The 14,631-nt window shown below is 56.4% G+C and overlaps 1 protein-coding gene across 3 annotated transcripts; it reads right to left on the minus strand.

Moving 5' to 3' along the window:
• Positions 1–2,219: 2,219 nt before the first annotated feature.
• Positions 2,220–13,859, minus strand: LIMD2 (LIM domain containing 2). Of its 3 annotated transcripts, none has more exons than XM_032134117.1 (5): positions 13,755–13,859; positions 5,317–5,452; positions 4,002–4,046; positions 3,438–3,577; positions 2,220–2,958 (listed from the first exon to the last, which is right to left on the minus strand). In XM_032134117.1, exons 2-5 carry the CDS (start codon positions 5,356–5,358, stop codon positions 2,799–2,801), a joined length of 387 nt encoding a protein of 128 aa, XP_031990008.1. In that variant the 5' UTR covers positions 5,359–5,452; positions 13,755–13,859; the 3' UTR covers positions 2,220–2,798. The 3 variants fall into 3 exon arrangements, with proteins under 3 accessions (XP_031990008.1, XP_031990007.1, XP_031990009.1); XM_032134116.1 differs by lacking the exon at positions 13,755–13,859 and adding an exon at positions 13,189–13,448; XM_032134118.1 differs by lacking the exon at positions 13,755–13,859 and adding an exon at positions 12,874–13,163.
• Positions 13,860–14,631: the final 772 nt, after the last annotated feature.

A 14,631-nucleotide genomic window follows, 5' to 3' on the forward strand; every position in this document is an offset into this window, starting at 1 on the left:
GGCTCTGGGCTGTTTTCCGTGCTCTGCTCCAAGTCAGGGGTTGTTCTTGTGCTGCCACTGCCCTCAAGCTCTTGCTGCATCCACCTGGAACCCCCGGGAGCTGTGGCGTCCCCGGCTGTGGCTGCAGCTTGTGCTGCTTCTCTGGCTCCTCTGCTGGCAATATCCTCCCGTGGAGCTGCTGCTGTATTGCTTTCACTGTGCCCCCAACAAGGAGCCAAAATAGTTCATCACAACCAAATGCAAGCTGTGCAGCATCCTCGAGAGGGTTGCAGGCAGAACTGATCTCCCAGCTCCTGCTTCTCTTGCCAGATGCTGCAGAATTCTCTGACACCTTCTGTGCCCGTAGCTCTTGGCTTGTTCAGCTGGAGTAGACTGAGGTCAGACCTCACCAGGGGCCGCAGCTCCTCCCGAGGGGCAGCTCCAATCTCTGCTTTCGTGACCAGGGACAGGACCCAGGGAAGGATGGGTGGAGAATGGCCTTTAGATAAAATCTCAAATTTCAATTTGGAGGAGGGAGGGAAAGATACAATTTCATTACTTTTCTGGGTTCATGGTCTCTTTCTAACTGAAAACCCAGCCTTTAAAACCTGGGGGTTTCACACTTCCCTACCCCCAAAATCATCTGGTATTGTGAAAATGCTGCTCATCTCGCTGTGCAGCAGCCTGGGAGCTGAGGGAATCGGGAAGTGAGGCCAGCGAGAGGCAGGAAGCAGAACCAAGGGCTCCGCTTTCATTTTCTGAGCATTCTGAGGAAGGAAGGGGCCGGGGAAGGGGCCCCAAGCCTGCAGCATCACGAGCCCCTTGGCAAGGGCTGCTCAGGGGTGGCTTTTTTTAGGATGTAAATCTGCCACCTGCATGTTGGTGTGAAGGGGGTTGGCGGCACCTGCGTGGTGGGGACAGTCAAAGCTCTTGGTGAGGCTGAATCCCCCTGGGACCCTTGCCAGGGTCTGTGTGCAGTCCCTGGTGGTGGCTGTGTCCCCAGGCCATCCCCACCCAGGAGCCCCTTTAAAAGCCCTTCAGTAAAAAGGAGAAATAACTTGGCCAACATCAGGCTCCTCTGGTCATCCAGCAGGTGCTGTCCCCAAAATCAGATGTCACTGTGACCGTGAGACATCTCCGCTGTGGAGCTGCTGACTGGCTGTGGCTGCACACCCTGAGCCCCCGAAGGGCTGTGCTGAGCAGGGGGAGCACCACAGAGACCAGGGTTAATAGCACATCTCTATTTGTGCCATCTCTTCCTCCTCTGGACTACCCATCCCCATCTTTCTCCCTCTTCCCTCTTTATCTCCTGTTTCCATGGCTGTGTCTGGGTTCTCCCAGACAGGATGTGCTCAGCAGAGCTGATGGTATCAGTCAGGGATGGAACAGGGGCTCTTTCTGTTGCTATCACGGCCTGTTGCTCTATGTAGAGGCTCAGAAAAGCTCAGTTCCTGTAGAATTTGAAAGACATGGGGTTCCTGAGCACAGCTGTGCAAAGTGTGTGTGGAGGAAAGAGGTGAGTAATAATTAAAACCAGACTCACCCACTTTCCCTGGTTTTCCTGCATTTGTCTCTCCAGCCTGGCAGGGCTTGCTGGGATCATTAATTTGTATGGACTGTGCTGTCCAAACCAGGGCATTGGATATGGGGTGGACCCAAGCCAGACCTGTGTGGCACCAGCCAGCCCAGCACTGATGCCCATCCTGCCCCAGCAGAGTCACTGAGGCAGGGACAGGGCACGATGGCCACTGATGTGGAGGGGAGAGAGTGAGACGTATCAGAGCAAAGGGGTGGATTTAATCCTGGGGGATCCACAGGCCAGTGAATTCCCTTTGAGGGTGGTCTGGGCTCCATTCGGCAGCTGGTGGAAGGTTCCAGCTGGGCTGTGCAGCTCGCAGGGCAACACTGATGTGGAATTTGAAATCCTGGTTCGGGTCCGAAAAAATTGGGGGCCCCAGAGGGGCTTCTGGTCAGGGGCCTGCACCCTGGTCACCTCTGCCCAGTCCTCATGGCCTGCAGGATCCCTCTGAGCACTCTCCAAAGAGAGCTGGGCTGCCTCTTTCCCTTCCCTCCATCCCCTTCCCTCCCAGCCTCACTCATAACATTACATACAGGTATCCAGGAATACTTCCTTGATCCTGCATGGACAGAGGCTCTTTCCACAGTACCTGGGCAGTAAGAGAAAGAGCTGACCACTGCTCCCACCTCCCCAGGCCCCTGGGAACACAGGACAAGACAGGGAAGGCTCGGAAACCTTGTATTACAAAAATAAAGGAGCGCATGTGTCACGCGCGAAGCTGCCGCGAGGCTCCGGCGCAGAACGTACCAGTCGAAGGCAAATATAAAAAAGAGACACTGTTAAACAGTGGCAGGGCAACATCCTTAAGGCTGAACCATCCCAGCTGAACTGAGCTGATGTAAACCAAGGACCCTCCTTTTCCAGAGCCCCAGCAATGCAGGGTTGGTGTGGCGGGAGCTGGGAGCTCTGCTGTGACTCACAAGCTGGTTAAGCCCCCAGCTCATCTCCTTTTCCGTGGTGACAGGCCTGAAATGGATCAACGGGGCTGGGGGTCCCGTGGGGGGCAATTGCTTCTGCTCTGATCTCACTGGGGAGAGGGGCCTGCAGAGAGAGGGCTTCAGGTCTGGGGGCTGCGCCCTGGTCACCTCTGCCCTGTCCTTACGGCCTGCAGGACCCCTCTGAGCACCCTCCAAAGAGGGGTGGGCTACCCCCCCTTCCCTCCCCTCCCACAGGTCCTGCTTTACATCAGCTCAGTTAGCGCCCGGCTCAGCTGGGCTCCAGGAGCGGGGGCTGGCCCCGCTCACGCCGACTTGGTCCCGCTCTCCACCTCCTTGTGCACCCACAGCTCCTTGTGCTGCTTGCGCCCAAAGCCTTCGTCGTAGTTGCCTTTACTCTTGAAGAGCTGCTGGAAGTGGGGCTTGCAGTAGAATTCCCCGTGGAGCGCGGCGTAGCTGCCCAGGCTGGGGAGGGAGGGCAGGGTTAGCTGGGCATGGAGACTTCGCTGCAGCCTGGGGGAAGTGTGGGGGGCCTGGGGGCATCGGGACAGCAGAGGAGGGAACATGCAGGAGGGGACCCTTAGGGCCAGCAGCCCCCTCCCACCAGCAGAGGCTGTTGGGGGCTGCTGTAATTAGAGATGGGGAGGTCCCCGGGGAGCTCAGCCTCAGCTCTGTGTCCTCTAGTAGGAGGTTCTGGCTCAGCTCCCTGTTCCCCTGAGGCTGCTCCCAGGGGGAAACATCTCTCCTTCCATAGCAGGTGGGATTTAGCTAAGACTTGGGCCCAGGTGTGGAGATAAACCTTTGTGTTGCTGTGATGGGTGGGCTGGGGGGCTCTGGCTACTGGCCAAGCGAGGGGCTGTGATAGGGGCTGGGTGCTCTGTGTGGGAGGGTCTTGGCAGAGCTGCAGTGACACCTGTCCCACCACAGCCTCCAGCCTGGCTCACCTGAGCTTGGTGTGGCAGTGCTTGCAGCAGAAGCAGGAGTTGTGGAAGACAAATTTGTCGGCCACCAGCCGCTCCATGGGATACACGGTTTTCTGGCAGGCAGTGCACATCTCCTTCACCTGTGCCTTCAGGCTGAAGGACTGGTCAAGGGTAGAGCAAAGGGAGACAGAGAATGAGGAAGGCGTTTGGGACACCCCGGATCCCTGCACTGCCCTCTTCCCTGCCCGCCATTCACTGGAGCACTGGGGAGCAGGAAGCAGCCCCATCTCCCTCCCCCTCCCTGGGCCACTCCACTGATGCTGGGCTGGATTGGAGCTTGGCCCTTGGGCTTTTGGCCCTTCCACCCTTGCCATGAATCAGAACAATGAGGCCCTGGCACAGGCTGCCCAGAGAAGCTGTGGCTGCCCCATCCCTGGAAGTGTCCAAGGCCAGGTTCCACGGGGCTTGGAGCATCCTGGGACAGTGGAAGGTGTCCCTGCCCATGGCAGGGGGTGGGACTGGATGAGATTTAAGGTCCCTTCCAACCCAGGCCATTCTGGGATGATGTGGAAAAACCAAAGGTACCTTGGAGCGCTGCACTGTGCTGCCTCCTGAGCTGTTCTTGGCCTCCTAAAAAGGGAAGGAGAAATCCAAATGAGAGCTTGGCACAAGCCCCTGGCAAAAACCTGGTCCTCCCTGACCTGCTCCACATCCTGCACCCTCCCCAGGGCACCTGCACAAGCACCTGCTGCATCCCCGGCAGCCACCCCAAAGAGTTTCACCCTCCTTGGCACTGGCAGAAATGCTCCCTCCTTCCCAAAGTTGGGATCCAAGGGGCAATCGCACTCCAGCAAGGTGACCAGTCAGGGCTGGCTCATCTTCCTCACTCCTTGTTCCCAAGGCTGGGGCAGTGTCACCCCAGGACGTCACCCCAGGATGTCACCCCAGGATGTCACCCTGCTGTCCTTGTCCTTCCTCTGGCTGCAGTTTGGCCCTGCCTGCCCAGCACTGCCCCTCTCTGCCCCAGGCTGATCCCCCACCCTCTGCTCCTTCTGCCTTGTCCTTCCCCATCGTTTCTCCTCTGTATTTTTGGAAACAGTTTGCCTAAGAGGCGCACAGGAAACTCTCCCCTTGCCGAGCTGCCTCCTCAGACGTTTCCCAGCTGCTCTCACTGACTGAGGTCAGGGACGTGATTTTCCTCTCACTCCCATGAGGCTGTGAGCAGGAGCCAAAGTCAACAGGGGGACATGGGCAGTGAGGAGGCTCCAGCCGTGTAAAACCAGTTGCATCCCTTGGCACTGGTGGAACAACTGCAGGTGCTCTCCTGGGGTTAGGATTTAATATGCTGTTTCCAGGCTCAGCTGACCAGAGCTAAGGAAAATGCTGCCTCTCTGGAGCTGGGATTGCGTCCGTTCCCAAGGCTACGGCAATCCAGGGCTGCTCGTCACTTCTCGGCAGCCTCCTGGCCCCGATCAGGCCACGATCTATTCCATATCTGATAGATCTTCCCTCGGGGAAGGGCCGTATCCTGTCCCAGCAGGAGATGTTCCTGAGCCTTTATGTTTTTCCATCTCCAATCACTCCAGTCCTAAGCAGCTCGAAAGCTCTCAATTGTGATCACGGAAAGCCATGGAAACACAAACAAACAGACGCAACTCAAGACAGCGCGGGATGAGAGCTCTGCATGGGCCAGAGCCTGAGCTGGCGTTCAGTGTGCTCAGCAAACAGCACCTTCTGCTGGAACATTCCTGTCCCCAGTCCCGTTGTTTGAGTAGCAGTGACTGTGCCTTTGATCACCCCAAAATGTCAGGTCGGGAACACAGCTTCTGTACACAACCCTCCCTCCCTGAGAACCAAAACCCAGCTGAAATTCCCATACAAACCACAGGATGCCACGTACATGAGCTGGGGGTGGGCTGGCGGCTCCCGTGGCCTGGAACATGGTTCCTTTCCCTTCTCCGTCTGTTTAATCCTGAGCTTGAAGTCCGTGGGTCGATATTTCTGCAGAGATGTCTAAGACAAACGTCTTGCAACACCTGGAAAGGAAATGTCATCAGGAGTAGGGCTGGTTTCATCACCCAAGCCCAGCAGCTCTGCAGGAGCTCAAAGCTTCCTCCGCAGGGTCAGATCAGCCTCTCTGGCCTGGGGGCTTCCCAAGGGAGCCGAGAGATTGAGGGACACGAAACTGGACTGATGGTCAGGAGGTGCAGGTCTGGAATACTGTGACAGCAGCTGGAGAGTTTGGGGCTCTGAGTACCCGGGAGGTGATGTGATGGTTTCTACTCCAAAGCCACGCATGGAAGCACCTGCTGGCACATGGTCACGCCACTGGCAGCAAGGCTGACCCCAAGCCAAGGCAGCAAAATCAGCACCCCGCGTTTCAGTAATGCAGCCACTAAAGGACTGGTGTTGCTGGAGGAAGGACTGTGATTTTAGTCTAATTTTAGCCCAGAAAACTCTCACCGATCACAGCTCAGCAGAGCAAGTGATGGGGACTTTGTCTTCTCGAGGAGCCCACGTCTCCCTCAGGCTGAGCCCCGTGAGCTGTGGCCCGGTGTGATGTGCTGAGTGCCCGGGAGGATGAGGCTGACAGGGCTGGGACCAGCACAGGGGAAAAACCACCCACATTGCAAATCACCCCTTTTGGTAAAAAAGAGCTAAAAAGGCACTGACAGCTCCTCCAGGGGTTTTCCCCACCGCACTTTACCTTCAGAACACCCGTGAAAGATGAGCCCTGGTTTGAATACACAGGACGGAACTGTGGGGTTGAGTGAATGCTGCCAAGGGAGGAGCAGAGCAGCAAAAAGGAGGGTGAAGGGGTGGCTCTGTAATGATGGGGATGAGCTGGGGGCTGGAAAACCAGCATCCCCCTCTGCCTGGGGCTGCTTTCCTGTCCCAGTGAACCCCCTTGGCCTCATATTGTCACCCCAAAAACCTTCCTGCTGCCTGAGGACTGGGGTAGAGGCCCCAGGGCAGAAATGTGTCAGGGTGGAGGGCTTGGGGCAGGGGCATCTCCTCAGTGCCCATCTCACAGGGACATTTGCAAACATGTCCTGGGTTTTGGGGGCCTCTTTGGCTGCCAACCCCCAGCAGCTGACACCAGGCTTGCATCACACCCAGCAAAGCGCCCAAAATTCGTGGCTGCTTTCAGAATTGAAAGACTTCTGCCCCAGGCCCTGGGCACCGGTGGGTGAGCCCTGGGGCTGCACAACCCTGGTTGCAAACATTTCACAGCCTCAGCTGAGCCCCAGCCCCCTGTTCTACCAAAATCATTTCCCGTCTCTCTGCGGTTGGGTTGTTATTTCCTGCTCTCCGAGCTCACTTGCAGGCAGCTGCTGCCGAACTCAGCATCTGCTGGGGGCCAGAGCCCAATGCCACAGCCCCTCCCTGCCCCCCATTCCCTGGGACAAGACCTTCTCTTCGTGTCTCTGGGGTCTGTTGGGTCCTACAGCCCAGCACAGACCCTGCAGGGAACACGAGGGGCCCAGAAAACTTGGGTGTCCCCACCCCACACATGCCTCTAACGCAGATACACAACCCTCCCCCTTTTCACCTGCTTTTCACCTTCACCCCAGCCTGCTACAAACGCTTGTCCTCCCCCAGCTTCCCTTCCCTCACAGCTCATCTTCCTCCCCTACTCCAGCCACCTTCTTTCCCTCCGTTTTTCCATCACCCCTCTCTTGCCCTCCCCCATAACCTGGGATAGTGGAAGGTGTCCCTGCCCATGGCAGGGAGTTGGAACGAGATGATCTTTAAGGTCCCTTCAACCCAAACCATTCAGGGGTTCTCTGATAAGCACATGATTACTTCCACCTACTATTTGTTTCTTTGCTTCTCATGCCCCCAAACCCCCTTCCCTTCAATTCCAGCCCACTGATCCCACCCCATGGCTGGATGTTTTCCATCCAGCCCCTTCCTCTCCACATCCCTCTGCCCACCATGCACATACCCTCTGGCAGCCCCGTGCCCACGCTCTCCCAGCCGCTGTTTCGGGCAAGAGCCCCCTCGGTGCAGCCGCCCTTCAGGCACAGGAGCAGGAGCTGCTGAACCTCCTTCCTGCTGAAGGGCAGGAGGCAAGAGCAGAAATCTCAAAGGGGAAGGGTGTGCTGAGGCGATAAGGGAACCAGAACAAGTGAGAAACTGCAGGAGGGTTTCTTGGGGGCTCTCAGCTGCTGTCATCGCTCTTCCCAGAAGCACAGGTTGGGACTGGAGCCCAGGGCAGCCAACACTCCAAGAGAGGAGGAATGCAGTGACACGGGCAGTGCCTAAGGACACGCTGCCACACTGATGTTACAAAGGCTTCACAAGGGCTCGGGCAGCCTCGGGGCTCGCTGGCTTTGAGGGGTGCAGTGGGCACCAGTGACAAAGCCAGAAAGGCGAGGCCATGCCCCACAGGGAGACTGACACCATCACTGCTGCATCCGACTGTTCCAAACCTCTGCTCCCTAAAGCCGTTAGCCACTTACACAGCCTGGGAAGAGCAGGAGGGAGGACTCTCCTGTCCTGGTCGTGCCAGCAGTTTCAGGTGTTTGGCTCAGGACAAGGTGAGAACCCCTTTGCCTTCCAGCCTCTCTTCATCCTGCCCTTCGTAGTGACTGAGGGCTCTAAGCAGTTTGAGGGGAGGAAGGCAACGTTGCTTGGTCACAGACCTTTTCCCTAACAGCCTCCCGCATCCCCTCTCACTGCCCTGCCTGACCCTGGGGCAGATGGAGGGAGAGGGAACATCTGGGGTGGCCCCTCAAGGCAATTCCCAATCCCCTGCCTCTGAAGGATCACGTTTCCCGCAGCCAGGACGGATGCAGGGAGCCTTTCCCCCTTCCCCTCTCCATAGGGGCCACCAGGGCTCCCCCAGTGCTGATCCAGCCCGTTCCCAGCAGGCCCCAGCCCGGCGCTGGCCGCGGGGCTCCCCGAAAGCCGGTGGGCTTCCGGCACAGGGAAGCAGGAAAGGAGCGTGACTGGGAGGGTGAGAGGCCCCTCTCTGCCATATGGTTCCCATTAGCAGCCCTGGGAAAGGTTTGTTTACAGCAGGGATCACTGCTCCATTGCAGGAGGTTTTCCCAAAGGCAAAGCACAGCGTGGGGGATCTGGGCCCCCTTCCTCCTCCGTCCTCAGAGGACATGGAGTGTCCCCAGAACATGGCGAGGCACAAGCAGGGGAGACACCTCAGAGAGGCTGTCAGGCCTTTCCCCCAGGAGATCATGGGCTGAGCTGATGGCTGTGGGGATGGATATCCCCGAGATCCTGTGCAGGATCAGTGAAACCCACACACAGGACAGTGCCGACCCTCCAGCTCCATGGCCATCAATCCCTCTCAGCTGGCCAGTGCAGGGAGGAGGTGAACAGGAGCTGGAAGAGCATGTCTCCTGAGCCTGGGAATCACCCAGCTCCCAAGGCTCAGTTTCTGCAGTCTTGGGGTCTCACAGTTGACCCACACCATGAAACAGTGTGCTGCAAAACCAGCATCAAACAGGCCAGTCCAGAACCAGGCACAGCAGTGCCAGGAAAGGGATGATGGATTGAACCCAGGGGCCACAGCTCCCACTTTAGGCATGGAATCCCTTCAGGTCTTGGCTCTTGTATGGCTCTGAGCCAACCACTTGACCTCACTGGTACTGGGGACCCAGGGCAGGTCCCTGCTGGCTTGGCACAGTGGGGAGGGCTCCAGGGAGGAGCATCCGGACACTTCTGGGGACACTCCTGCCCTGCCCATCAGATTCCTGGGGAGTGGACCTGACCCTGCCTGCACCCCACAGCCGGGAGCCACCTTCCACCACTGCTCCACTAATCCCCTTTCCATCCACGTTCTGCCTCTTGAAAGGCTGCCAGTGGGCAGGAAATCTGCAGCCGAAATGCTGAGGGATGCTGACAAGGAACAGTTGTGGGGAGGAACAGGGCTGCCTTTGTCAGAGCAACAATGGGAGACCCGCAGGAGCGAGGGGGAGCCCGAGGGAAGCCCCTGCCCACCCACTCCCCTCTCCCACCTTCATCCCTGCCTCCCCTGAGGAGGAGGTGCACAGCCCTGGAAGCACCAGGGCCTGGGGGACTGGGCTGGTCCCAGTCCCTGCCCCTTCCTCTCAGTGAGGGGGCCCATGGACCAGAAGGATGGTCCTGGGATTCATCTGCGTTCCAGAAGCAGTAACTGAGGCTGCCCAGTCCTGGGATTGTGGCTGTGTTTAATGGCATCCATTTAAAATCATGATCTGAAGGGGATCTCTGCTCCCTGGAATCTCTTGTCTTACTGGCAGCTCAGATAGAGCAGAGAAGCAGAGCAGAAATCCTGCTGGGAGGATGAGAAGAGACTTTTCCAAGCAGAGACAAATTCTCAGTAGTGCCAGAAGAAAATGGCAGGTTGAGAGGTTCAGGCTGGACATTAGACAAAAGCGCTTCACCGGGAGAAACCCTGGAAGCTCTGCAGAACGGCACCACCGAGGTGCAACATAAACCTGGGGCAAACAAGCACAACAGGCAAACAGCAGCTCATGGTCCTTCCCTCCCCTTGCCAGCTCTTCCCTAATCTCTTCCATAGACCATGCTCCACCTGGAAACATCACCTCCTGGTTTCCTACACAAATGTATATCCATTTACCACGAGACATTAGTTCTTCTCCCATATATTTGCCTCTCAGTGGGATTCATGAAGAGCAACCACATTCCTGATCAGTTTTTTTCTAGCAGGAGAAGCAGATTCCTTTTAACCTGTTCTCATATGGTGGATTCTCTGTTGCCACAGCCACCGTGGTGGCCCAATGCAAACAGGTGAGCTGGTCTGGCAGCTCCACACCTGGGAGATCTCAGACCTTGGTATTCTGAAACAAAACTCCAGCACCCCTGAAAACCTCTGGCCTGATGTGTCCTTACATCCCTCCTTGTGGAAGAATCCAAGTGTCCTCCTTCCATTTTGCTCTCTTTTCCCTGTGCTTTTTCCTGTCTCCACCTAAAATAATCATTTCCTTGGGGCACTGCATCACGAGGCTCTGTTGTTTCAGAAGTCATTTATCAAATCCAAGGAAGACACTGAGCCAACGTGATGTGATCTGTGTTAAAACCACCCAGCATTTTATTCTGCTTCCCAACACCAAGACTTTGATTACTCTTCCAGAGCCTGTTCTAGAAACCAACCTTTCCTGGTACTCCAGGTAATGGACCTGTAATTGCCTGTAATCTCCTTCTTCCTCTAACACAACCTGTCAGTGTTACCTTGGCTGATTTCCTCTTGTGGAATATCACCTGTTACTCACCAGACTTTGGACTGGCATTTCCTATGGTGGAGTCCCCACCCCTGGAGGGGTTTAAAAGTCGTGGGGATGTGGCACTTGGGGACATGGTTTAGTGGTGGCCTTGGCAGTGCTGGGGGAATGGTTTGATGCTATGATCTTAGAGGACTTTTCCAACCTGAAGGATTATCTGATGCCATGGGATGAGCCCATCTCTTGAGCCTCGACAGACCCCACAAAAAGCTTTTGCTGTTTCACCACCTGCAGACGCAGATGTAGCAGCAGCAGGAGTGAGTACAGGTCCAGGCACTCCAAAACACAGAACAACCCCTTTCCATGGTCCCTGCCTCCACACAAGCCCTACAAAAGCTGCTGTTTGCTGTCCAAATGCAGAATGTGTAAGCAAGAAACACCACCAAAATCATATTGGTAGTTAAATCTCTCCAAAGATCAGTCTTTTTGAGCTGCCCTGGCTATTTTCAGCCTTCACTTCTATCCTCCCTTTTAGGATCCAAGGTGCCATAGAGCCCAGCACAGGATCTGGTTCTCTGAAATCCACAAGATTCCAGTGGAGCAATGTGTGCTGGGAAAAGCAATCCCTTGGAGAGGCCCATCAGAGGATGCTGAGGCACCTTGTCACTGAAAACCCCAAGCTGGCCATATGGAGAGGGTTATGGGCACACCAGAGGAGTGGGAAATGTGTCTAAAGTGTGCTTAACATTGATATTGCAATAATCCCTTTGTCCAGATTTAATGTTTTCCATCCCAGGGCTTTTGCTAAGAGTGAGGTAAGCACTGCACCATCCCAGATGGCAGATAAAAATGACTTAACTGGGAAGAGAAAAGCAGACACGTCTTGGGGGCACATGGCAGCTGCCTGGCAAGACCCTGCAAGAGCTGAGGGTGGGAGAAAAGGAAAAGAAAAACTCCATCACCCTCCAGGACCAGGGAGGTAGTTGAAGACTCACAGGAGTCAGCCACTGAAGGAAACCTGGAGAGGAATTCCCTTTCCTAATGAAAAGTCTCATGGGATTTTTGCTGACCAGAAAGGGTCAGGAACCTGATTTTGAGCTGTATAAGAATGAAGATGCATCCAGACACTTTGCAAAGCCCAGGAGGCTGGTTCTGACAGACCCTCACCTTGGAAATGGGAATTCACTTCTTGCAGGGCTCCCATTTAAAAAGGACATTAACACTGGGGCTGTTTCAGACTAAGCTTGGTCGACTGCCCTGCAATTATTTTGTAATCTACATTAATAATGCTGCAGATGTGCTACTCCTGGCCTTAAACACACAACAGCTCAGCTGAGGCACCAGATGTCTTCCCTGTGAGAGCCCTCACACGACATCTTTGGTGGACAAAGCCCAATTTTCAGGGCTGGATTATCAGGTTTTTTTCAAACCTGATATCCACAACATGAAAAAAAATCAGCAGAAAATTGATCATAAATATGATCTACAAGGTATCTTAGCTTGTTTGAAGTGATCCAAGGGGATTAGACAGATCAGGCTGGCTCAAAATACAGTAGTTACAGCACTAGACTGGGACTCAGGAGACCTGGGCTTGATTGCTAAGTCTGCTGCTAATTTTGGGTGGCAGTGGGTAAATAATTTCATTTTTTCTGTTCCCTTTTCTCCCCCTCCCCTCGATGAAAACAGAGCTGCCCTCCTTTGTGAAGCCCTGGGAGATCCCTGGCTGGTAAGGGTTATGTCAGAGCTCAGGGCATTTGTGTTGTTATTAAATCTCACAGTCATGCAACAGCCTCCCCAGGGAAGCGATGAAAAGACCGATCGCTGGAAAGGCTTAAATCCAGGCTGGATGAGGCGGTAGGAGACACACCATCGGGAATTGGCAGGCATTAACGAAGGGGGATAAGGGAGTCGGGATCTAACAGGTTTTTCTTCCATCTCTGCTCTTTCTGATCAGCTTAATAAAATGGATCTGTCCAGCCCCCCTCCGGCATGTACTGCAGCACACAACAAAGAGGGAATTACAGCCCAAACGGGGAGCGTGAGCCCCGAAATACGCTCCCAAATACGCACCCCCCGGGGCAGATCCAGCCAGCAGAGGCCTCCTCGCCCCGCCGGGCACCAGCCCCCGGCCGGGGCTCACACGGGCACGGGGTGCTCGCCCCCGTTCCCCAGCCCCGCTCCCCAGCCCCGGCAGCGCCGCCCTGCCCCGCCTGCCCCCGGCCCACACGAGCCCCCCTTCCGACCCCCCCAAATCTGCCTCCCGCGACCACCTCGGCCGAGCCTCCTCCCGAAGCCGAGAAGTTCCCGGTGCGTGCGGAGGGCTCCGCTCCGGGGCTGGCGAGGAGCCCCCGTCTGCGGGGCGGCTCCTGACCAGCGGTGCCGCTTCCCGGGGCTCTCCCTTTGCATTCCTCCCTCCTCTCCGTCCCGTTCTCCCGGGCCGCCTGCCTCTGTCCCTCCCCGCCGCTCTCTCTGGCTGCCCCCAGCTCTCGCCGCCGGAGATCCCCGGCAGGGACGAAGCCCTCGCTGCCCACACTGCGGGACCGTCATTGTCTGCCCGCGCCTCCCGCCCCCGAGCCGCGGCTCACCGCCGAGCAGGAGGGTCCGCAGGGCAGCTCCGTGCCCGCTGCCGGGGCTCTGGGTGCCCGTGTCCCGCCGCAGAGGCCACGGCCGTGCACCGGAGCCGCTTCCTGCGCTCCCAGCGCCGGCTCCGAGCCCTTTTATCGCGGGGCCGCAGCAGCGATTGGCTCTCGGCGTCGAACCGGCTTCCAGCCGCTCGCTCCTTTGTGTGAAGCCAACCTCTAACCCCAAACCTTCCCCGCTCCCCTCGATTCCCAGCTCCCTCTCCCTGACCGCCCGCAGCCTCCCCGATCCGACACCGCCGACCCCGGGAGCGGCTCTTCCGCTTTCTGGCAGAGGGTGCAATTACCCCCCCGGCGTAATTAGCTTTTCCAGCCTCTCTCCCATGAACTCCGTGTGCAGATTGGCTTCGCTCCAGGCTTTGGACACGGCCTTGGGCTCTCTCCGCGTGGCACTCGCCCACCCTGGTAAGGTATCCTGCAGCATCCCAAAGAATTCATCCCTCCAGGGTCTGCAAAAGCCAAATTTCCCACACGTGCACCCCAACTCACTGTTTGCAGAGGAAGGATCTTACCAGGCAGCAGCAGGAAAGGAGGATTCCAGTGCTCCCCACTCCTCACCCCCAGAGGGGCAAAACTGAGCTGTGATGGTTTCAGAAATCCAGGGTTTATTCCATGGAAAGCTGATGAGCTGAGCATGGGAGTGGGGCTCTATAAGGTGGTGGATCTGCCAGGGCCAGGTCCCATGGGCCAAGCAAAAGCACTGCCTGGACTATAAAGGCAGCTTCCCCTGGTGTTTGGAGGGCTGGGATTTCCCCAGGAACAGGACAAAACATCAGAAACAAATACAGATATTAATAGTTAAAACCTGGAGGTGGCTTCACACCAGCCAAGGAAGCAGGAATGGCCATGAGCCAGGAGAGACACAGCAGGAACTTGTAGCTCTGAGAACTTTACCTTAAAGCCCCAAAGCCCTCCAATGGGCGATAAATGGAGGAAAATATCCAATGGAGTGATGGGAATACCTTTGAAAGTGATGATGCAGGAACAAATATTCTTGTTTGGCTCCTGAACACAGCGTGGTGCCGCTGGAAAGAGCCAAACACTGGCTGGAGGTGGCCCAAAGCCTGAGCCCAGCGGCAGAGACAGGTGCTCTGTGTCAAAATTACAGTTTGTCTGTAATTCCCTGTACAAAAAACACAATTAAGGAATTTATGGGAGTGCTTACTGGACAAGGAGACAGCAGTGATGTGATTTACCACCTCTGTCACTCTGCACTGCCCAAACAGCATCTGTGCTGAAGAGGCTTGCTGCCACCAAGCTCAAGTAAACGAGGAATTCCACTTGTGATCCAGAGCCCACGGTGGGATGGCCACACCCAGCAGGCAGCAGAGACCAGAGGGCTGCAAAGCTGGGCTCCACCAGGGCATGGGAAGAGAAGAGCATCCAAGG

This window comes from Corvus moneduloides, chromosome 26 (genome assembly GCF_009650955.1).
Source record: "Corvus moneduloides isolate bCorMon1 chromosome 26, bCorMon1.pri, whole genome shotgun sequence".
NCBI classification, from domain to species: domain Eukaryota; kingdom Metazoa; phylum Chordata; class Aves; order Passeriformes; family Corvidae; genus Corvus; species Corvus moneduloides.